The sequence below is a fragment of the Macaca fascicularis genome, chromosome 19, assembly GCF_037993035.2.
Source record: "Macaca fascicularis isolate 582-1 chromosome 19, T2T-MFA8v1.1".
Taxonomy (NCBI): domain Eukaryota; kingdom Metazoa; phylum Chordata; class Mammalia; order Primates; family Cercopithecidae; genus Macaca; species Macaca fascicularis.
In genome coordinates, this window is record NC_088393.1 from 51,575,999 (window position 1) to 51,599,913 (window position 23,915).

A 23,915-nucleotide genomic window follows, 5' to 3' on the forward strand; every position below is an offset into this window, starting at 1 on the left:
TCCTCCCATTCTACCTCCTAAATTAGGTGATGTAAAACCACGGTGGTGACATTCATTATACAGCTACTTCTGAAAACCCTGGAGGAAAGGCACTATCCCTGGCCTGGGGATGCTGAGGCTTCAGGAGAGAGACTGGCCTCATGGGTACCGAGGCCTCCAGCCACGAAGGGACAGCCAAGACACAGGTGTGGCTCACAGGGCCAGAACAAGTTGAGGGGCAGTGCTGAGAGTCAGATTCCCAGTTCCCTGCCTCTTGCCAGCACAAGGATAAGGAGCCAAGCAGAAGAGACAAATAGTTCCTTCTCTACTAGATCTCTGATGGAGATGCCCAGCATTCTTCCCCAGGTCCCAGGGAGCCTCTTAGCGTTTTGGGAGACTCCTGGGTGAGAATAGGCATCTGCTCCAAACCAACTCATCTTTATTAAATGCATCTTTTTTTTTTTTTTTTTTGTGTGTGTGTGTGTGTGTGTGTGTGTGTGTGTGTGTGTGTAGCACATACTTCAGGCCTGTGGCACCACTCCATAGAGCTGGTGAGGAAGTAACTTCTGTTTCTCGTTGCAACTGTAGATCCATCGGGGACGAACAAATGCCAGGGAGGGGTTATCCATCAAGGCCTGCAAGGTGGGGTGGAGTCCATACAGGAATGTGTCATCAAGGGGAGGACGGAGGAGATGCAAAGGTATGCCAGGGTCTCCTATTCTCTGCCTCTTTGGTACTCACCTCCTCAAAGCTGGGATCCCATTCCTGTGCCGTGATCACAAACTGAACCCGGTCGCTCATATAGTCCTCGAGTTCCCTGGTGGGAGAGAAGAAAAGAGGTAGAAGGCACATCAGGGAATCAGCACTGACATCCTACTCCCCAGCCACTCTCAATGGCTGTCCTCACACTGTCCCCACCTATTCCCCCTCTAGGCTGCCTGTGGTGACTCCATTCTTCCATGTATCCATCTTGCCATAGCTACAATGACCAGAGCTCCCACAGTGGCTAATCCTCAGGCCAGCCCTTTCAGAAGCAGGGGTAGGGGTAGGGATCCTCACTGTAGAGAAGAGGAAACTGAGGCAAGCAACGTATCCTGGGCTGCCGGCAGTGGGCAAGCTGGCATTCGGATTCCATGGCCTGTGCTCACCTGCTGGGCATGGCCCTTCTCCATCCTTCTGATGGTCTTCTTTCCCACACCCCCACCCCTCCCAGCAGGTCCCTGAGCCCTCCCCTGGACCCATCACCCCTTCCCCACCCCAGTCCCTGGAGATTCACCCATTGAAGGCCGTGACATATCGGATGAGTTTCCGCCGCTCATCACCAGGGAACTCCCCGTAAAGGAAGAAGTGCTTCCCCTGGAAGAAATCTGCAGGAGAGAAGGGGGCTAAGGTAAGCGTGAGGCCCCAGGAGTTCCCAGGACCAGACAGGAGTGACAAGGCTGACCCAGCAGCTGAGGAGAGGGCTGTCCACATGTGGGCAGGGATTGATGGCGGGCAGTGGCCCCTGCCCAGCGGCCCATCAGAGCCTTCTGGGGAGGTAGGCAGGTTGGTTGGTTGGTTTGCTTTAACAGTATAAGATACAATGACTATTATTGCGATTTGTTTCTGACAGACAGGCGGGAGCCACTTATCTCTCTCTCTCTTTCCTTTTTAAGACAAGGGCTCACTCTGTCGCCCAGGCTGGAGTGCAGTGGCGTGATCTTGCCTCACTGCAACCTCTGCCTCCTGGGCTCAAGTGATTCTTCCATCTCAGCCTCCCCAGTAGCTGGGATTGCAGGTGTGTGCCACCACGCCCGGCTAATTTTTAAACTTTTTGTAGATAGATGGGGTATTGACATGTTACTCTTGGGCTCAAGCAATCCTCCCACCTCAGCCTCCTGAGTAGCCAGAACTACAGGTGCACACCACTATGCTCAGCTAATTTTTAAAACTTTTTGTAAAGACGGGTGAGAGGAGCTGGGCGCGGTGGCTCAAGCCTGTAATCCCAGCACTTTGGGAGGCCGAGACGGGCGGATCACGAGGTCAGGAGATCGAGACCATCCTGTCTAACACGGTGAAACCCCGTCTCTACTAAAAAATACAAAAAACTAGCCGGGCGCGGTGGTGGGCACCTGTAGTCCCAGCTACTCGGGAGGCTGAGGCAGGAGAATGGCGTGAACCCGGGAGGCGGAGCTTGCAGTGAGCTGAGATCCAGCCACTGCACTCCAGCCTGGGTGACAGAGCCAGACTCCGTCTCAAAAAAAAAAAAAAAAAAAAAAAAAAAAGACGGGTGAGAGGGAGGGGCGGTCTCATCTCACTATGTTGCCAAGGCTGGTCTTGAACTCTTGGACTCAAGCAATCCTCCCACCTCGGCTTCTCAAAGTACGGGGTGAGCCACCATGCCTGGCCTGCCTGGAGCCACTTAATGAGCTTAGTCCAGGCTGGAAACATCAGTATCTGCCACTTCTTCACCTTTGCTCTCCTTTCCAACCAGTGCCTTTCTTGCTCTGACTTTTGGGGTTGCTCCTTTCCATTTTAAGGTGACTCTCTAGGCCATCAATTTGCTGATGCCACTTCAGGGGCTTTGGAGAATCAAAGCATCTTCCTGCCCATCACCCAAGAGAAACTGGCTGGAAACGGCTCTTCTGGAAGTCCGCGAACCACACCTCTGCACAGCCCCTGGCTGCCTTTCCTCTGCTCCCTTCATTCTCAAACAAGCTCTGCCTCCCTGCCCCCCATCCCACAACTCCCTGCAGAGTTTCCCCATTCTCTTTCGTTCTTATTATTTTACACTGGAAATGCACACACACAATGTGTGCAGACAGCATCCACGTCCAGAGTGATGGCTGATGTTAAAGCCAACACTGGTGTGCACCCACCCAGGGCCTGACAGAGAGCAGTGCCCCTGTCACCTGGTGTGTCCGGCTTCACCCCAGACCAATAGAACGGCACCTGGGCAAGTGAATCACTAGCATGAGGGTGGGACCCTCACCCCTGATGTGAAAAAAAGGAGGTCACACCTGGCACATGGCTGCAAGGGGAGTGGTCAGCACAAGAAATCTGGAGGGGAGAAAAAGGCAAGACACAGAGAGGATGCTGAAGGGAAGGGAACAAGCCTAGCAGAACCTGGAGGTGCTGAGGCAGGGAGTGGGTTGAGGAAGGAGAGGGGAGGCAAGACACAGGGACAGCAGTGACCCCAGGGTTGGCCAGGGCAAGTCCCAGTTGAGAACTGAGAAGGGAAAATGCTGCTTCAGGAGGGATGGGGGGATTTCCCACCTGGGAGCTCAGGGACTGGCAGATCAGGTGGCTCCTGGTGTTCCTCATCGTCCGTGTTCTCATCCGTGGAGCCTGCATATGGGTCTTCCCCGTTCTCCTCCTGGCCAGGGGGTGGTCTGTGTTCCTTCTGCTCAGCCACCCTGGAGGTGCCAAGAGGAGTAGAGAGTGAGCATGCAGGGCAGCCTCCCCTACACCCAAGGCCAGGGACACCCCAACCCCCAGCCCCAGCCCTACCTCCTCAGCTCATCCTCTGTGTCCCCAGAATCTTCCGCCCCGTTGTCCTGTCCTTCTACAAGTAGAAGCTCAGTCAGTGCAAGGCTGCCTTATCTCCTAGGAAGACTGGCAGCTCTCCCAGCGTGGCACAGACCCAGGCATCTCATGCCCCCGGCCTAAACTGCCCTCCAGATCCAGTCATCTGGGCCCCTACCCCGTCCTCCCTCAGACCCAGGAGTCCAGGCCCCAATCCCTCCTCCCTCAGACCCAGGAGTCCAGGACCCAGCCCTTCCTCCCTCAGACCCAGGAGTCCAGGCCCCAGGCCCTCCTCCCTCAGACCCAGGAGTCCAGGACTCAGCCCTTCCTCCCTCAGACACAGGAGTCCAGGACTCAGCCCTTCCTCCCTCAGACCCAGGAGTCCAGGCCCCAGCTCCTCCTCCCTCAGAGTCTGACCTGACTGTTCCCCCTCAATGTCTATATCTTCCTGGAGCACTGGTGAGGCTGCTTTGGTCTCTTCAGGGGATGGGGGCTTCTGGGGTAAGCTGGGTCCCGTTGCCTGAGTGGGTTTGGTTTTGGTCTGGGGGCGCTGAGGAGGGAGAGTGGGTGGGTGAGGAGGGCAGGAACAGTGTGGGTGTGATGCAGGGGTACCTGCAAGAGGCAGGAATGGGAAGTTTGGGGTGCCACAGCAGACCCATGTCATCCTCCCCCTACACCCTCCCCCACTGGACAGCGGGCATCAGACCTTTCGAGGAAGCTTGGGGGCTTCATCTCCACTGCTGCCGCTGTGGGAGGCCTCATCCTCCTCGCTGCTGGAGCCTGGCCCTGCCATGAGGTACCTAGGGGAGGAATCAGGCCTCAGACAAACAGGCCCGAGGGAAGTGGGGAGGGCATTCAGGAGGCAACAGCCACTGGTGTTTACTAAAGACTCACTCTGGTGGGCTTCATGGTCTTGCTCCCAGCCCATTCCCTCCCAGCTCAGGAAGGCCCCAGTGAACCCAGTTAGCACAGCCACCTGCCCTGCAGACCTGGGCACCCCCTTTCTTCCCCCTCCCTCTTTTTTTTTTTTTAAAGACAGAGTCCCATTCCATCACCAGGCTGAAGTGCAGTGGTCTGATCTCGGCTCACTGCAATCTCCGCCTCCAGGTTTGAGCGACTACCCTGCCTCAGCCTCCCTAGCAGCTGGGATTACAGGTGCACACCACCACGCCTGGCTAACTTTTTGTATTTTAGTAGAGATGGGGTTTCACCATGTTGGCCAGGATGGTCTCGATCTCCTGACCTCGTGATCCACCCCCCTCGGTCTCTGAAAGTGCTGGGCGTGAGCCACCACTCCCAGCCTTTTTTTTTTTTTTTTTTTTTTTTTTTTTGAGACAAGATCTCACTCTGTCACCCAGGATAGAGTGCAGTGGTATGATCTTGGCTCACTGCAACCTCCACCTCCCGGGGTTCAAGCGATTCTTCTGCCTCAGCCTCCCCAGTAACTGGGTTAACAGGGCATGTGCCACCACGCCTGGCTAATTTTGTGTTTTTTGTTTTGTTTTGTTTAAGTACATACGGGGTTTCACCACGTTGGCCAGGATGGTCTCGAACTCCTGACCTCGAGTGATCCACCCACCTCAGCCTCCCAAAGTGCTGGGATTACAGGCATGAGCCACTGCACCCGGCATTCCCCCCTTCTTGGGGAAGAAATGTCTCAATTCAGAAAGGAACGAAAAATCAGAACTTTCCCCTTTGAGAATCAAAGTCAGTTTCTCATTAGGAAAATACCCACCATTTAAGGGGAAAATCTCAAAGCAAATACGTTTTAAAGACCCCAACACTATAATCATGGTTCCTTAAGCCACTAACATTCCAGGAAAAGAATTTTCCCAGCTCTAACAACAGTAGCAGATTGACACTTACATGGGACTTCCTACATGCCAGGTAGCACATGACAAATACTGAGTCACTGAATCCTGAGGTAGGTGCTATTTTTAGCCCCATTTTACAGATGAGGAAACTAAGGCACAGAGAGATTATTTAATCTGCCCTAAGCCATAGGAAGGTATGCAGAAGCAAATGAATGTATTAGTTCCATTTTTCGGAGACATACGTGTTAAGACCCTTCTGCATTTAATTTGGTTGTTTTAAAGCTAGTGAAATGCTGTTTGGGTAAGTCACACTCATAAAACGGTGCCTTACAGGAGATTCAGAGGATTTAAAATGTAGTCGTTCATTAACAGTCAAAGTCGGCTTATTTATTGAGACAGAGTCTCGCTTTGTCCCCAGGCTGGAGTGCAGTGGCGTGATCTCGACTCACTTCAACCCCCACCTCCCAGGTTCAAGGGATTCTCCCACCTCAGCCTCCAGAGTAGCTGGGGCTACAGGTGTGCGCCACCATGCCCAGCTAATTTTTGTATTTTTTGGTAGAGATGGGGTTTTACCATGTTGGCCAGGCTGGTCTCAAACTCCTGACCTCAAGCTATCCACTCGCCTCGGCCTCCCAAAGTGCTGGGATTACAGGCGTGAGCCACCGTACTCAGCCCAATTTTTATTTTTGAGATAAGGTCTTGATTTGCTGCCTAGACTAGAGTGTAGTGGTGCAATTATGGCTCATTGCAGCCTCGACCTCCTGGGCTCAAGTGATCCTACCACCTCAGCCTCCCAAGTAGCTAGGACTACAGGTATGTGCCACCATACCTGGAAAATTTTTTTCATGCTTTGTAGGGATGGGGTCTCACTACGTTGCCCGCATCATATAGTTAATTTTTTTTTTTTTTAATTTTACAAATGAGTACAAGCCAGAATTTTTAAAAATATAAAATGCTTTGTTAATTCTTTTTGTTAAGACCAGTTGCAAATCCAACATTGTCTGTCTTTTTCCCTTTTCTTTCATGCCCTCCTTAAGCTCTCCCAGGTAGATAATAACGCATATCTGGTTCCTTCTGCCCCAAATATAGCACCAGCCCATCCCCTCTTCTGTTCCTGAGGCCCCAGCCTACTCAGGAGTCCCTACCTGCAGCCTCCCCTTGACAGTCCATCCCTCCCAACAGAGCCTGCCCTGCTGCCATCAAACCTTCAGTGATTCCCCTCTGCTCACAGAGGAGGGCCCTGGAGCCGGATGGGCTTCAGAATTTTGAATCTTTCAGATTTCAGAGAGGCAAATGGCTGGCATACAGATTGTTACATAAACTCCCAGTAGGGCCTGGGGGAGCACCCCATGATCAAACCCACTAATGTTTCTGTAGTTAAGACCATGACACACTTAAGGGGATAAAAAAAAAAAGTCCGCAAATAGCCTCACATTAGTTCAGGATGACTGCAGCGAAATGAGTTTGTGCTGAACCTAGAAAAGAACTTTCAGCTTCTAGAGATGTTTGGATTCCTGAACAACAGATGAGGGTTCTGTGAAGCTGTATGGAGCCCAGTGTGTAGGCCGGGCTCCAGAAGCCCGTTCTGACCTGAGCCTACCTACCTCGCAGCCTCATTATCCCCCAAGGCAGATCATTTCTCAAATACACCAGGTACAGCTAACTTCTGAACACACTCAGGCCATAGAGTACAATCCAGCCTCCCCTCCAATCCACGGGCCTCAGATCTGAGCCTGCTGTGCTCAGTCCAAAGCCTTCTGTGGTTCCTACTGCCCCAGTCCCATTTTTCCTGCCACTTCTTGCCCCATGTAAGCTCAGCCTCACCTACAACTCCTCCAGGCAGCCAACAGGCTGCCCTGACCTTGTCTCCTCTGCCCAGCATGTTCTCTGCCTCTGTTCAGCCTGAAAAATCTCTCCTGGGACCTTGAAGACCCCTCGCTCTCTGCAGGCCACCCCATAGAGCCTCCACTCCACTGTTACAATTCTGATCCCTCATCAAAGTGAGAAGCCTTCAAGGGCAGGGCTCAATGACTGGATCCTCAGCCTTGCACAGTCCAGCCTGGCACCAAGCAGAGGCTTCTGGGACTCATTTTAGTTTTTGAGGGTTTTTTTTGTTGAGATGGAGTCTCGCTTTGTCCCCCAGGCTAGAGGGCAGTGGTACGATTTTGGCTCCCGGGTTCAACCGATTCTCCTGCCTTAGCCTTCCAAGTAGCTGGGATTATACGCATGCACCATCACACCCAGCTAATTTTTGTATTTTTAGTAGAGACAGCGTTTCACCATGTTGGCCAGGCTGGTCCTCGAACTCCTGACCTCAAGTGATCCACTTGCCTCAGCTCCCAGAGTGCTGGGATTACAGGCATGAACTACTGCACCGGGCCTCACTTTGAATGAATGAATATGGACCCCAGCACTTGTTCTACCACCCCTGAGTCTTTGCACAAACTACTCCTCCAGACTTTTCTGATAAGCAGGCTTCACAGAGCCCTGTGACCTCCCAGGCAGGTCCTCCTTCCCTCATCTGGAGTACCCCAGCCCCTGCCCCACTCCTCTCAGTAATCTGTTGATTCTGGGCTGGGACCACCTGTGTTTCCGCTGGCAGGCTCCGGTCTGACTCCTCTCCAGATCCCTGGCATTGCCCAGCACAGAATAAGGAGCAGGGTTGGTGTGTGTGTGGCCTCACCTTCGGGAGGGCAGCCGCCGACGCATGCGGTGACAGTCCAGCACCCACTCCTTACGCACGATGCGGCCTCCCAGGCCTAGGACCTGGCTGTACTTGGGGGTGTTGGCAAAGGCACAGCTGGTGGGGGGCAGAAGTGAGGATGTCAGTTAGGTGTGATCTGAGGGGCAAAGAGGAATGAGAGAGACAGGGGAGACAGAGGGAGACAGAGAGAGAGAGAGAGAGAGAGATCGTGAGATCGAGGTGGGAGAAATAAAAAGAGGTTGGAGACCAAGGGAGAGATGCAAAAATCAGAGAGAAGACAAAGGCTACAGAGTGCAAGCGAGAAAGAAAGCGAGTGAGAGAGAGAGAAAGCATGCAGCATAGTGGACACAGAGAAAGCACAAGGTGGAGGAGACACAGGAAGCTGAGGGAGAAACTGTAGCGGCACAGACAGTGGGGTGCTAGCCTACATGAGATGCGTGCTGTCCTGGGTCCAGTCTGGCCGGTACTTGGCCCCAAGCTCTAGGGCCTTATCTCGCAGCTCAGAGCGGAATGGGTTCTGGAAGCCACTCAGCACCACTACCACACCCTGAAGGATCTTCCCTAGCTCCTCTGGGCCAGCTCGGGGTCGTCTGGGCTCGGTGCCTTCTCCTCGGGGCTTGCCTGTCACTGCCCCCTGTGCTGGGGCAGGGACTGGGACTGCGGCTGGGGTACTAGTGGGAGCTGGTACTGGAGAAGCCAAAGAGTAGATTCAGTTACCACCACTGGGACTCAACCCCCAGGCCCTCCTCCCTCAGACCCAGCAGTCCAGGCCCCAGCCCCTCCTCCCTCAGACCCAGAAATCCAGGCCCCAGCCCCTCCTCCCTCAGACCCAGGGGTCCAGGTCCCCAGCCCCTCCTTCCTCAGACCCAGGGGTCCAGGCCCCCAGCCCCTCCTTCCTCAGACCCAGGGGTCCAGGCCCCAACCTCTCCTCCCTCAGACCCAGGGGTTCAGGCCCCCCAACCCCTCCTCCCTCAGACCCAGGGGCCCAGGTCCCAGCCCCTCCTCCCTCAGACCCAGGGGTCCAGGCCCCAACCTCTCCTCCCTCAGACCCAGGGGTTCAGGCCCCCAACCCCTCCTCCCTCAGACCCAGGGGCCCAGGCCCCAGTCCCTCCTCCCTCAGATTCAGGAATCCAGGCCCCCAGCCCCTCCCCCTCAGACCCAGGGGTCCAGGCCCCCAGCCCTTTCTCCCTCAGATTCAGGACAGCAGACTCCAGCCCCTCTTCCCCTAGGACACAGGAGCACAGGCTCCTATGGGAACAAGGGATCTAGTTAGGTTACATTTAGGTCTCTTGGGAACAGATGGCAACAGCTGGGCTGGTGGTTTGCTGGGGGTCTTCTTTTCTTCTTGGTTCAAATCCAACTTCCTCTTCCCTTTGGGAGACTCCTGGGGCTGAGGGGATGGGGATGGGTTGAGGCCTCCAGCTTCTCTCCTCCTCCACCCCACCAAAGTCTGATGATTTCACCTTGGAGGTGCTGCCTATGGCCCTGGAGACTGGAGAGGCTGAGGAGGCAGCACTAGAGGCCTGGAGGGTAGCAGCTGCATAGCTGGGTCCTGCCGGGTCGCTGGCTGTGACTATGAAGGCAGAAAGTGGATTCAGGATGAGAGGGCTGAGCCCCAAGACCCTTTCACTCCCATCTATGGGACACAGAGTACTGTTCCCAAATCCCACCCATGATCCAGGAGTCCCAGCCCCCAGACCCCTCATCCCTCAGGACACAAGAGGCCAGGCCCACCTTCCTCCACCCTGAGACCCCATACAGGACTCCACTACCCTCCTCCCTCAGACCCAGGAATCTGAGCCCCAGCCCCCTCTACCCTCAAACCCACGAGTCTAGGTCTCAACCCTACTCACTCAGGACCCAGGTTGTCCAAGCTCACCTGGGGATGTCTTGTTGATCCGGCTGAAGAAGAGAGCCCCCGGCCTCAAAGAGTTGGCGCTCTCATCCTCCTCCTTCACACGGAACTGGCCGAGCTTGGTCACTGTCACCTTCTAAGGTCCCGCAAGTTCAGTGTTATAGGTGGGCTGCTGGCAGGTGGGGGTGGAGAGGCAGGGAGAAGGCCATGGGGAGCGACGGGTACAGCTTACCTGGGACGGGGCCTCTGCCTCATCTTTGTCTGGGGGGCTATGAAACCGTACAAAACTCAAGCCAAAGGGGGAGTCCTGGGAAAGGAGGGGTGGGAGTCAGGGAGTCTGGCCCAAGGACAGAGGCCAGGCTCAAAGACCCTTTCACTCAGGGAAACCCCTTCCTGGCTCTTTCCCTCTCATGAACACCCATGTTGAAGGAGGGGCCCTGGTGATGGTGATGATGATTATAGGATTTAGCTGTTGTGACTGAGCCCTAACTCTGAGTCTGGCTCCAAGCCCTTTTCACACATTAGCTCTTTGAGCAACTGGCAGAGTCTACTGGGTGTCCCAGCGAATCCACTGCCCTATGCACAAACTCCTGCCTGTGGAATGGGAGGGAGTGCTGCGTGCTACTTCTGGAACACAGAAGTGTTCCAGGCTCTCTCCTCCTCTGCCAGCTGGATGCAGGGCCAGAAAATGGGAGAAGCCTGGGTCCCTGCATGACCTCATAAGGAAAAGCCAGCTGACAGGCTAAACACTCCCCAGGACAGTTACCTGGGCAAGAAGCACACCTTTATTGTGTGGCATCATCACATACTCCAGTCTTACTGTTACCACAGCTTTTAGCATTCCCTAACCTACAGCCACCCTATAAGGATCAGGAAATGGAGGCCCAGAAAAGGTAAGCCACTTGCCCAAGATCACAAACCTAAAAAGTGGTATAGCCAGGATGTGAACTCAGTAATCAGACTCCAGACCTCCTGATGTTAACTACTAGGCCCACTCTACTAGGCCACCTCCCTAACAAGTCAGTTCCCCTCCTCCAGTTGCCCTCTGAGATGCTACAGTTCACCCTTCCCAGATTCCCTCCAGGAGATGAAACTTCTCATTACAGGAAAGATTCCAAACCCATTTCGGGGAACACAGTGATCCAGTCTCCCCATAATCCCAAGGGACACCAGCTGTCTGCTCCTCCCCGCCCTATTGGCCCTCAATGTTGAGCAGACTCAACATTGGCCCTTATTTCCCTCCTTGCCCAGGACCAAGGACTCTGCACCCTAGGTACCTTGCTGTAGGGCTGGCTACAGACAATTTTGACCCGGTCCCAGCGCTTCTCGGCGGCTGCCCGGACCAGCTTGTCAGGCCCAAACATGCGAACGCGGTTGGGGTTTGAGCCACTGCGGCTCTCAGAAGGGGACATGAAAGATGAGGTGACCAGAAGCACCTGGGGTGGGAGAAACCACAGTGAATGAGAACCAGGGCAGGTTGGCTTAGATGAGAACTTCTAGGGGCTGGGGAAGAGGGCACAGGGCCCATGTAGGGGACTAGGAGCCACTAGAATGTAGCTTGGGCCTCGATGGCCCCAGACCCTTCCTTTGTTTCTGGGCCTTGAGTCAGTCCTGCCCTGACACAGGCCCCAGAGGGATCTTTTTATCCTCCAGATGTGAGCGACCCTTATCTAAATTCTCCCATGGAGTCTTCCATATATCTGGCAATACAGCAGGCTACATGTCCTAAGGAATTTTCCCGGGAGAGAATACTTGGTAAACTGGAACAATATTCAAACACCTTTTGGAAATGTACAGGTGAGTCAGCGGAAAGGCAAGGGGAATTACTAGAGGCTGGAAATGAGAGAACAGAATCCAAAGAGTCAGAGGAGCTGCACTAAGTATTAAGTGATTGTTTCTCAGCTCAACCCTACCCTCTACAACTCATCTCCGTGATCTGGGCCTGCACTTGGTAAACCACATTTCTGCTTCCCTAGCTGATCATGACCAGGCTCTGCCAATAGGGGGAGCGAGAGAGAGAGGCTGCAAGGCTGCAGGAGGGAGGAGGGACCTGCTCCTCCTGCATTTGCAGATCCTGTGAGCATCACCCCTAGTTAAGCTTCAGCTTCTGCAGTGGTTCCTGCCTGCAGCAGCAGATGTATCCAGTTTGCAGTGTCCCAGTACCTCCAGAAACAGCCTCGTTCAGCCCCTCTCAGCAGCCGCTGGAGGAGAAAGCCCTCCTCAAATGATCTGAATTTCAGCTCCTGGGGCCCCACCTCCAAGTTTCCAAACATCTACGTTTTAACAATTCCTGCCCCTCTCTTTTGTTCCCCCAACCCTGGGAGTGGTAGCTACTCCCTGCTGATATGAAGCTTCTCCTTCATATCTTAGTCTTCCAGTAACACCTAGTTACTGGTTCTTTCTACTAAATTCTCTGTTAAAATAACTGGTGTGGTTTTAGTCTCCTGGCAGGACCCTGTCTGACCCGGCAGCACTAATGTTGGTAGTTTGTCATGGTGCTGATCTCAGGTGGCAAAAACTTGATTTTATTTATTATTTTTATTTTTTTTAAGAAACAGGGTCTTTCTCTGTCACCCAGGCTAGAGTGCAGTGGTACGATCATAGCTCACTGCAGCCTCGACCTCCAAGGCTCAAGTGATTCTCCCACCTTGGCCTCTGAGTAGCTGGATCGAGAGATGCCCAACACCACACCTGGCTAATTTTTTATTTTTTGTAGAGGCAGGGTCTTGCTATGTTGCCCGGGCTGGTCCTGAACTCCTGGCCTCAAACGATCCTCTCACCTCAGCCTCCCAAAGCTAAGGAATTACACGCATAAGCCACCACACCCAGCTAGAACTTGATCTTTAAGGGTTATGCACTTGGTGGTGAAAGAGAACAAGAGAGAAAACCCAGGCTCCAAGCAAGGGAGAATGGCATCTCAGAGATCCTCACCACATTGCACAGAACTGAGGACTCCCCAAAGGCAATGCCCACACTAGTTAAATGAACAGGAAATGCACCTGTGGAAAGAGTCCCTGGTAGGCCTGTCTTGACCTTAGCTTGGGGGGACACCAAAGAAAAGGTGAAAATTCTTCTCTGGAGAACTCCTCACAAGTCTGTTCTCTCAAGGAATTTAGAGCAGAAATTCATGTTTGCAAACTGCATTGAAAAACTCAAGCTGAGGCCAGGCACGGTGGCTCATGTCTGTAATCCCAGCACTTTGGGAGGCCAAGGAAGGCAGATCACTTGAGATTAGGAGTTCAACATGGTGAAACCCCGTCTCTACTAAAAATACAAAAATTAGCCGGGCATGGTGGCAGGCGCCTGTTGTCTCAGCTACTCAGGAGGCTGAGGCAAGAGAATTGCTTGAACCCAGGAGGCGGAGGTTGCAGTGAGCTGAGATCACACCATTGCACTCAAGCCTGGGTGACAAGAGGCCAGGAGTTCGAGACCAGCCTGGCCAACATGGTGAAACCACGTCTCTACTAAAAATACAAAAATTAGCTGGATGTGGTGGTGGGCACCTATAATCCCAGCTACTCAGGAGGCTGAGGCACAAGAATTGCTTGAACCCAGGAGGTGGAGGTGATGGTGAGCCAAGATTGCGCCACTGCACTCCAGCCTGGATGACAGAGCAAGACTCTGCCAAAAAATAAAAAACAAAACAAAACAAAAAGACTGGGCATGGTGTGGCTCACGCCTGTAATCCCAGCACTTTGGAAGGCCAAGGTGGGTGGATCACGAGGTCAGGAGATCAAGACCATCCTGGCCAACATGGTGAAACCCCGTCTCCACCAAAAATACAAAAAATTAGCTGGGCGTGGTGACACGTGCCTGTAGTCCCAGCTACTTGGGAGGCTGAGGCAGGAGAATCACTTGAACCTGGGAGGTGGAGGTTGCAGTGAGCCAAGACTGCACCACTGCACTGCAGGCTGGTGACAGAGCGAGACTCCATGTCAAAAAAAAAAAAAAGATGAATGCAGCCACTTTTGGTTGGGTATATTTTGTTACTGACTTAGTCACTTAGTCTCTTTTCTAACTGACATGCTGTGAAATTTATAAAACTGAACAATAAAGCCTTTTGCTGAGAAAAACAGAACATAACCATAGCTCTTTTTGTGCTCAGCTGATTGTGCAAAGGAAACAAGAAAGACAATTATACAGAAGGGAAGCTTTCTCCCTGACCTTGACTATACTTATTTAGAAAAGGCCTGATTTGGAGCTGACAGGGAAGCTGCATTTTCAGTGACTAAAAGGGGTAAGGCAAGCTGTGGTTGGCAGCTGCTATCCACATGAACCGAGATTTCCTCTGAGGGTTAGACCACTGGCTTCCTTGGCTTTAGGGCCTTGCAACTTGGGCTGAACCATGCTACCAGCTTCCCTGGTTCTCCAGCTTACAGACAGTCTATCATGGGACTTTGCAGCCTCCATAATCATGTGACCCAACTCTCGTAATCTCTTCTATCTATATCTATATCTATAAACTATTGCTTCTATCTCTCTGCAGCACCTTGACTAATACAACTACCCATTCCATCTTACTAGAAAGACAGCGAAGGTAAATAAACATTCACGTACCAGATATGATAAAATTTTAGCTAAAAATGTACTTATTCTGTCTTTATCATTATAAAGTAGAATTCTGGCCAGGTACAGTTGTCCATGCCTGTAATCCCAGCACTTTGGGAGGCCAAGCCGGGCAGATTGCTTGAGCCTGGGAGTTTGAGACCAGCCTGGGCAACATGGCAAAACCCCATCTCCACTAAAAATACAAAAATTAGCCAGGTACGGTGGCAGGTGCCTGTAGTCCCAGCTACTCAGGAGGCTGAGGTGGGAGGATAACCTGAGCCTGGGGAGGTTGAGGCTACAGTGAGCCATGATCATGCCACTGGACTCCAGCCTGGGTGACAGAGTGAGACCCTGACTTAAAAAAAATAAGAAATAATAAAGTAGAATTTTGGCCGGGCGCGGTGGCTCAAACCTGTAATCCCAGCACTTTGGGAGGCCAAGGCAGGTGGATCACGAGGTCAGGAGATCAAGACCATCCCTGGCTAACATGGTGAAACCCCGTCTCTACTAAAAATACAAAAAACTAGCCGGGCGTGGTGGCGGGCGCCTGTAGTCCCAGCTACTCGGAGGCTGAGGCAGGAGAATAGCGTGAACCCAGGAGGCGGAGCTGGCAGTGAGCCGAGATCGCGCCACTACACCCCAGCCTGGGCGACACAGCGAGACTCCGTCTCAAAAAAAAAAAAAAAAAAAAGTAGAATTTTGATCTAAATCCATTTGCCAAAAGAACACATAACCTTTTTTTTTTTTTTTTTGCGACCGTCTCAGTTTGTCATCCAGGCTGAAGTGCAGTGGCATGCTCATAGCTCACTGCAGCCTCCACCTCCAGGGGTCAAGGGACCCTCCCACCTTAGCCTTCTGAGTAGCTGGGATTACTAGTATGCACCACCATGCCTGGCTAATGTTTTTATTTTTGGGATAGACAGGGTCTTGCCTTGATGCCCAGACTGGTCTCGAACTCCTGATTTCAAGTGATCCTCCCGCTTTGGCCTCCCAAAGCACTGGGATAACAGGCATGAGCCACTGCACCCGGTCAGAAGCTTCATTTGTTAAGATGTACCTTGTAGGCCGGGCGCGGTGGCTCAAGCCTGTAATCCCAGCACTTTGGGAGGCCGAGACGGGCGGATCACAAGGTCAGGAGATCGAGACCAGCCTGGCTAATACGGTGAAACCCCGTCTCTACTAAAAAATACAAAAAACTAGCCGGGTGAGGTGGCAGGCGCCTGTAGTCCCAGCTACTCGGGAGGCTGAGGCAGGAGAATGGCGTAGACCCGGGAGGCGGAGCTTGCAGTGAGCTGAGATGCGGCCACTGCACTCCAGCCTGGGCGACAGAGCGAGACTCCGTCTCAAAAAAAAAAAAAAAAAAAGATGTACCTTGTAGAGCAGAAAAAGCACTTGATAAGATTCAATACACATTCATGAAAAAAAAAGCTCTCAACAAACCAGAAATAGAAAAGAATTTTCTCAACCTAACAAAGGACATCTATAAAAAACAAACAACCTATAGCTAACACCATATTTAATGGTGAAGGACTCAACGCCTTCCCCCTAAGATCAGGAACAAAGCAAGGATATCCACTTCCACCACTTCTATTCAACATTGCACTAGTCAGTGTGACAAGGTGAGAAAAAGAAAAAAGAAAACTATCTTTTTTCACAGATGACGTGATTGTCTATGCAGAAAATCCCAAGAGATCTAGACAAACTACAAGGTTTAGTAAGTGAAGGTCACAAGATAAGTCAATATACAAAATCAACTGTATATTACACATCATTTCTGTGGTATTCTGGCCAAAGTGTGCAACCTAAATTAATCACAAGGAAACATCATATATTTTGTACAGTAAGTGATATCTGACAAAATCACTGACCTCTACTCTTCAAAAACATCAAAGGCACACACCCAAAGTCACAGGAGCCTTCATTCCTTCCGTTCTCCCTCCCTCCCTCCTTCCCTTTTATTTTTTTTTGAGATGCAGTTTCACTCTTGTCGCCCAGGCTGGAGTGCAATGGTGCGATCTCGGTTCACTGCAACCTCTGCCTACCAGGTACAAACGATTCTCCATCTCAGCCTCCCAAGTAGCTCGGATTACAGGCCTGCGCCACCATGCCTGGCTTTTTTTTTTTTTTTTGTATTTAGTAGAGATGGGATTTCTCCATGTTAGTCAGGCTGGTCGTGAACTGCTGACCTCAGGTGATCCACCCACCCCGGCCTCCCAAAGTGCTGGGATTACAGGCGTGCGCCACCCACGCCCAGCTTCTTTCTTTCTGTGACAGCGTTTTGACGTTGTTACCCAGGCTGGTCTCAAACTCCTGAGGTCAAGTGATCCACCCGCAGTGGCCTCCCAAAGTGCTAGGATTACAGGCATGAGCCAGCACACCAGGCCTTCTTTTTATTTTTTAATAGAGACCGGGTCTCAGTATGTTGCCCAGGCTGGTCCCTAACTCCTGGGCTCAAGTGACCCTCCTACCTCGGCTTCTTAAAGTTCTCGGATTACAGGCGTGAGCCACTGTGCCTGGCCATCACAGGAACTCTTTTTAATGAATGGAAACCAAGGAGATGTGACAAATCAACGCAATGCATGATTCTGCATTTTCTTTTGCTGTAAATAACATTATCGGGGCAATGAAGAAAATGTGAAGAAAGTCTGAGATCAGATGATATAGCACTGTATCAATGTTAATTTCCTAACTTTGTAATTGCAATGTAGTCAAGTAAGAAATGTCTCAGCTTTTAGGAAATACTCACTGGAGTATTCAGGGATAAAGGGGCATCATGCACATAATTTATGCTCAGTGCAGAAAAAAAATATGTACATATTTGTTACCTTTGGGGAATATGAATGAAGAGTATATGGAGGCCGAGGCAGGCAGACTGCTTGAGCTTAGGAATTTGAGACAAGCCTGGGCCACGTGGCAAAACCCCATCTCTATAAAAATACAAAAATCAGCTGGGCATGGTGGTGCAAGCCTGTAGTCCCAGCTACTTGAGGGGCTGTGGCAGGAAAATCACTTGAACCTGGGAGGCTGCAGTGAGCTGAGATCATGCCACTGCACTCCAGCCTGGGTGACAAAGTGAGATCTCGTTTCAAAAAACAAAAGAGTAGGCCAGATACATACAGTGGCTCACATGTGTAATCCTAGCACTTTGGGAGACCGCAGCAGGTGGATCACTTGACCTCAGGAGTTCAAGACCAGCCTGGGCAACATAGTGAAACCCCATTTCTACAAAATATATTTAAAAATTAGCTGGGCATGGTGACTCCCACTAGCTACTTGGGGGGCTGAGGCGAGAGGATCACTTGAGCCCAGGAGGCAGAGGTTGCAGTGGGCTGAGATCATCCCACTGTACTCCAACCTGAGCAACAGAGTGAGACCCCCATCTCAAATAAATAAATAAACAAACAAACAAATAAAATGAAATATATGGTTTAAAAAAGAGACAGTTTGGCATTGGCATAAAGAAAAATACACATATCAATGGAACAGAGAAGAGAGTATAGAAATAAACCCACACATATTGTCAATTAATTCTCAACAAGGAGTCAAAATGATTCAATGAGAAAAGGGAAGTCTTTTTTTTTTTTAAAGTATTTTCAGTCAGGGCAGTGCCTCAGGTCTGTAATCCCAGTACTTTGGGATGCCAAGGTGGGAGGATCACTTCAAGCTCAGGAGTTCAAGACCAGCCAGGCAATGTAGGGAAACCCCATCTCTACGAAAATTTTTTTTTGTTTTGAGATGGAGTCTCGTTCTGTCACCCAGGCTGGAGTGCAGTGGCGTGATCTCGGCTCACTGCAAGCTCCGCCTCCCGGGTTCATGCCATTCTCCTGCCTCAGCCTCCCCAGTAGCTGGGACTACAGGCGCCCACAACCGCGCCTGGCTAATTTTTTGTATTTTCAGTAGAGACAGGGTTTCACTGTGTTAGCCAGGATGGTCTCGATCTCCTGACCTTGTGATCCGCCCGCCTCGGCCTTCCAAAGTGCTGGGATTACAGGCGTGAGCCACCACGCCTGGCCAAATTTTTTAAAAAAATTAGCCGGGCATGGTGGCTCACACCTATAGTCTCAGCTACTCAGGAGGCTGGGGCTGGAGAATCCCTTGAGCCTGGGAAATGGAGGTTGCAGTGAGCCAAGATCATGTCACTGTACTCCAGCCTGAGCAACAGAGTGAGACTCTTTCTCAAAATAAATAAAATAAATCAGCATTGTCAACAAACATATAAAAAAGATACAGAAAAGGGCCAAGCATAAGGGTCTTTATAAGAAAGGAAGGCTGGGTGTAGTGGCTCATGCCTATAATCCCAGCACTTTGGGAGGCTCGGGTGGGTGGATCACTTGAGCCCAGGAGTTTGAGACCAGCCTGGGCAACACAGTGAAACCCTGTCTCTACAGAAAATAACAAAAGTTAGCCAGGAGTGGTGGTGTGCACCTGTAGCCCCGGCTACTTGGGAGGCTGAGATGGGAGAATCACTTGAACCTTGGAGGCAGAAGTTGCATTGAGCTGAGATCATGCCACTGTACTCCAGCCTGGGCAACGGAAATGAAATCCTGTCTCAAAAATAAAAAAAGTAAAAGAAAGATGGGCGCAGTGGCTCACGCCTGTAATCCCAGCACTTTAGGAGGCTAAGGAGGGCAGATCAGGAGGTCAGGAGTTTGAGACCAGCCTGGCCAATATGGTGAAACCCCGTCTCTACTAAAAATACAAAAAAAAAAGTTAGCAGGGCATGGTGACAGGCACCTGTAGTCCCAGCAACTCAGGAGGCTGAGGTAGAAGAATCACTTGAACCCGGGAGGCAGAGGTTGCAGTAAGCCGAGATTGCGCCACTGCACTCACTCCAGACTGGGCGACAAAGTGAGACTCTGTCTCAAAAAAAAAAAAAAAAAGAAAAAAAAAAAGAAGGCAAGAGAGTCAGAGTTGGAGAAGTGACAATGGAAATGGAAGCAGGCATTAGAGGGACAGGAGTGCTGGCTTTGATGAAGGAAGGGCCACAAGCTGAGGAGGGCAGATGGACTCTAGAAGCTGAAATAGGCAAGGAAATGGATTCTCCCCTAGAGCCTCCAGAAGGAACACGGCTCTGCCCACACCTCGATTTTAGCCCAGTAAGAGTGATTTTAGACTTCTGACCTCCAGAATAGTCAGATAATACATTTGTGTCACTTTAAGCCATGATCCAAACTTGCTCTCTTCCCTGATGTGCAGTTTACCGCCCCGTGTCTGCCTTCTGTCTCCTCCGTACACTGGTGATCCTCCAGAGGGCAGCAATCAGGTGTGACTCACATCTGCCCCATGTCTTCCCAGCCCCAGCCCCTGGGGGAGACGGTGATGCGGGCATGAGGGGCAGAGGTCAGTATGGGATCCATCTCATAGCCCTACTTACCTCATAGTCTTGCTCCCCAGCGCCTCCAGCTGAACTGCCCACCAGCACCTCCACGAAAGCTGAGCCATCATTCCCAATGTCCACACTGTGTATCTGCTCCTCCTTCTCCAACTGTGGGCAGAGAGAGAAGCCACTGTCAGTGCCTGCTCTGCCCCTGGGCTCACTGTGGGACCTCAGGATGAATTTCCTTTGGATCACCATGTCCCTGTAACGTCAACTCTGTGAGGGAGCACACCAGGGTTGACTGGTGCCATGAGTCCCCTCCACGCAGCATAGGGTATGGCATGGAGCAGGAATTGACAAAACAGTCACTGAATGAATGCACACGCCCCCACCCCACACATACCTGCTTCCCTGACCTCTCCAGACTCCACCACGTCAGCCTATCACACGCCACCATGGAGCTCTCCTTGGTAAGCACTTGTCAGAGTATAACTTTATTCAAATCATCATGCAGACAAACAGCACATGTCACCCCTCACCCACAATTGCAGAGGACTCCAGGAAACCTCCCTGAGAGCAGGGGCTTTGTCCAATCTTGCCCACCACTAGTTCCTGGGTTTGAATCCCAGCTCTGCTGCACACTAGCTGTATGACCATGCCAGTTAACCTTTTGGAGCCTCAGTTTTCTCACCTGTAAAATGGGAATGACCACCATATCTAGGATCATGCACATAAATAATGGCCACAGGGCATGGTGAGGAGTAGGCAATTAACCACTGTCAGTCAGGAGGTATTATTAGTCAGTGCTTGACAACTCTTTGTTGAAAGAAGAAAAGAGCTACCTATAGGAGGCCTCATCTCAAAGGATCTGCCATTCCGGTCTGACAGATGAAGATGCAGAAAGCCATGTGGGCCATGTGGGCATGGGAGGCAGTTAGGTTGAGGCAAGTGTCCTACCTTCCAATTTGGGGCTCTTTTATTAGGATCCTAGAATGACACATTATTGTAACTCTCAAAGGTACCTAGGCCAGGTGCAGTGGCTCAAGCCTGTAATTTCAGTACTGTGGGAGGCCAAGGCAGTGGATCGCTTGAGGCCAGCCTGGCCAACATGGCAAAACCCTTCTCTACTAAAAATATAAAAATTAGCCGGGCATGGTGACGCCTGCCTGTAGTCCCAGTTCTTCAAGAGGCTGAGGCATGAGAATCTCTTGAACCTGGGAGGCAGAGGTTGTAGTAAGCAGAGATCGTGCCACTGCACTCCAGCCTGGTTGACAGAGCGAGACTCTGTCTCAAAAAAAAAAAAACAAAAAAAAAACAAGGTACTTAGTCCACCACCCTACACTGCCCTCTCCTCCCACCCGTGATGATGACAGATGCTCCAATCTGCTCTGTTGCCTCCCTGTCAGATCATCTAGACATCACCTGCACACTGCTATCAACAGGAACACCATCGTATGGGAGGAAGGAGCCTGGACTTGGGGTGAGGTAGGCCTGGGCTCAAATACAGCAATGCCATTTCCAACCTATACAACCTTGGGTGACCTAGTCAACGTCTCTGTGAGGCAGTTTCCTCACGTGCAAAAAGGGAAGAGGGTCATAACAACCCTCCTTCCTTGGCCAGGCACAGTGGCTCACATCTGTATAAGCAGCACTTTGGAAGGCTGAGGTGGGAGGATCACTTGAGGCCGAGAGTTCAAGACCAGCCTGGGCAACATAGCCAGACCTTGTCTCTACAAAAAATACAAAAATTAGCCAGGCATGGTGGCATATACCTGTGGTCCCAGCTACTCAGGAGGCTGAGGTGGGAGGATCACTTGAGCCAGGGAAGGTCAAGGCTGCAGTGAGTCGTGCTCGTATCACTGTACTCTGGGCGACAGAGTGATGAGACCTTGTCTCCAAAAAAAAAACTTACCCTCCCTCTGAAGTAAGTTGAGATGACACACAGAGTTAACAACTATAACCACAACTGCGGCCAACATCCGAGTGCACTCAGTGCTCCTGGTATGCCAGACTCTTGCTAATAATACATGTATCTACTCTCCTGCAACGGCTCTGCCAGGCAGTTGCTATAATTATCTCCATCTTACACATGAGCAAACGGAGGCAGGAAGTGATTATGTAACTTCACAGCTGGTGGGTGGCAAAGCCGGACCGGAACCCAGAAAGGCTGGCGACAGTCCATGCGTGCTCCTCCATCACACCACTAGCGTGCTGGAGAAGGAAGATGGTGCTGGAGGAAGGGCCTGCCTAAGGCTGAGGCCGGCAGACCTCCTGCTGACTCCCCTGCCTCCACCGCCACTCCCAGCCCTGGGCCCTGGGCAGTGTACAGTGCTGCCTGGGCTCATGAGAAGTCCCAGTCTGGGCCGGGTGCGGTGGCTCACACTTGTAATCCCAGCACTTTGGGAGGCTGAGACAGGTGAATCCCTTGAGGTCAGGAGTTTGAGACTAGCCTGGCCAACATGGTGAAACCCCGTCTCTACTAAAAATACAAAAATTAAAATTAGCAGGGCATGGTGGTGAGCGCCTGTAATCCCAGCTACTGGGGAGGCTGAGGCAGGAGAATCACTTGAACCCGGGAGGCGGAGGTTGCAGTGAGCCGAGATTGTGCCACTGCACTCCAGCTTGGGCAATGGAGCGACACTCTGTCTCAAAACAAAACAAAACAACAACAACAACAAAAAAAAGAAAAAAAAAAAAAAAAAAAACAAGAAGTCCCAGTCTGACTGCTTAGCCTCTGGCCAGGCTTTGTGACTCTTCACCAGCCACAACAGCCTCCCTTCTGTGCCAAGAACAGTCTGGCTCCTTCCCACCTCAGGGCCTCTGCACCTGCCAATCCCCCTGTCTGGACCACTTTTCTCTCAAACATACCCATAGCTGGGTAAAAGTTTACCTTCTGTGCTTCAGGTGCCCACTCAGATGTCACTTCAGACCATAAGTAGCCTACCTCGCCCCCTACCCGGTGCCACTCTCTATCTCCCTACCCGACTTTACTTTTCTTCATGTTTACTGCCTGGTGTTACACAGTTACATCTTTTTTGTTTGTATTTGTCTAGCATCTGTCTCTCCCGCTAGACTTTTAAGCTCCACGAGAGCAAGGACAATGTCTGAGTTGCTCCCTCCTGTGTCCCCAAGGCCAAGAACAGTGTCTGGTCCTTCCCAGCTCTGCTGATTTCCTGCTGTGTGATCCTGGAGCAAATGGTTTCACTTCACCCCTTGTGCCTCAGTTTCTGAACCTGTGAAATGGGGACAGTAAAAACGCCTACCTCATAAAGTTGTTGATAACATTCAAATTCATACCAAGAATGAGAAATAACATACCAAGTGCCTGGAATACTGCCTGGCACAGAGCAAACACTATATAAATGTCAGCTGTGAATATCATTAACACAGCAGGCCTCTAGTGCATTCCCAATGGATGGACAGACAGACGCAGAAGAGGCCCCCAGCGACCGTTTGCAGAAGTTACTACTCAAGAGTTACTAAGCTGTAACTCTGGCTCTGTCCTCCCTTACCAGGTGGCCCTGTTGAACCCCTTCTCTGATGCTTGCTTGGGTGTCCCATCTGTCACAAGTGGATCATAATGGCTAACATTTTCAGATTCTCACCATGTCCAAGTGCTTGGTGTATGAGTTTCCTGTTACTGTTGTACAAATTAGCAGAAACTTCGTGGCTAAAAACAACACAAATTTGGCCAGGCGCAGTGGCTCACGCCTGTAATCCCAAAACTTTGGGAGACCGAGGCGGGCGGATCACCTGAGGTCGGGAGTGCGAGACCAGTCTGACCAACATGCAGAAACTCCGTCTCTATTAAAAATACAAAATTAGCCAGGCGTGGTGGCCCATGCCTGTAATCCCAGCTACTCGGGAGGCTGAGGCAGGAGAACTGCTTAAAACTGGGGGGTTGGCCGGGCGCGGTGGCTCAAGCCTGTAATCCCAGCACTTTGGGAGGCCGAGACGGGCGGATCACAAGGTCAGGAGATCGAGACCATCCTGGCTAACATGGTGAAACCCCGTCTCTACTAAAAATACAAAAAACTAGCCGGGCGAGGTGGCGGGCGCCTGTAGTCCCAGCTACTCCGGAGGCTGAGGCAGGAGAATGGCGTGAACCCGGGAGGCGGAGCTTGCAGTGAGCTGAGACCCGGCCACTGCACTCCAGCCTGGGCGACAGAGTGAGAATCCGTCTCAAAAAAAAAA

General features: G+C 51.5%; 1 protein-coding gene and 1 long non-coding RNA gene across 3 annotated transcripts in view; one reads left to right on the forward strand and one right to left on the reverse strand.

Annotated features, from left to right (window-relative positions):
- Positions 1 to 401: 401 nt before the first annotated feature.
- The window catches only part of XRCC1 (X-ray repair cross complementing 1), a 35,226-nt gene continuing 11,712 nt past the window's right edge, over positions 402 to 23,915 (reverse strand). Inside the window, exons 3-17 of one of the 2 annotated variants that reach the window (XM_045378788.3) lie at positions 19,779 to 19,889; positions 11,134 to 11,292; positions 10,089 to 10,163; positions 9,881 to 9,992; positions 9,465 to 9,574; positions 9,280 to 9,391; positions 8,430 to 8,688; positions 7,981 to 8,097; positions 4,190 to 4,283; positions 3,901 to 4,033; positions 3,469 to 3,523; positions 3,235 to 3,374; positions 1,256 to 1,346; positions 721 to 796; positions 402 to 614 (exon numbers count right to left, since the gene is read on the reverse strand). In XM_045378788.3, coding sequence (XP_045234723.2) covers positions 501 to 614; positions 721 to 796; positions 1,256 to 1,346; positions 3,235 to 3,374; positions 3,469 to 3,523; positions 3,901 to 4,033; positions 4,190 to 4,283; positions 7,981 to 8,097; positions 8,430 to 8,688; positions 9,280 to 9,391; positions 9,465 to 9,574; positions 9,881 to 9,992; positions 10,089 to 10,163; positions 11,134 to 11,292; positions 19,779 to 19,889 — 1,758 coding nt within the window. In that variant the 3' untranslated portion in view covers positions 402 to 500. The remainder of the gene's footprint in view (positions 615 to 720; positions 797 to 1,255; positions 1,347 to 3,234; positions 3,375 to 3,468; positions 3,524 to 3,900; positions 4,034 to 4,189; positions 4,284 to 7,980; positions 8,098 to 8,429; positions 8,689 to 9,279; positions 9,392 to 9,464; positions 9,575 to 9,880; positions 9,993 to 10,088; positions 10,164 to 11,133; positions 11,293 to 19,778; positions 19,890 to 23,915) is intronic. The other variant, XM_045378789.3, reaches the window with a different exon arrangement.
- LOC123570199 (uncharacterized) lies at positions 598 to 3,936 on the forward strand. Its single transcript, XR_006694218.3, has 3 exons — positions 598 to 679; positions 1,196 to 1,369; positions 2,499 to 3,936. It is a non-coding gene; the product is annotated as an uncharacterized lncRNA (long non-coding RNA).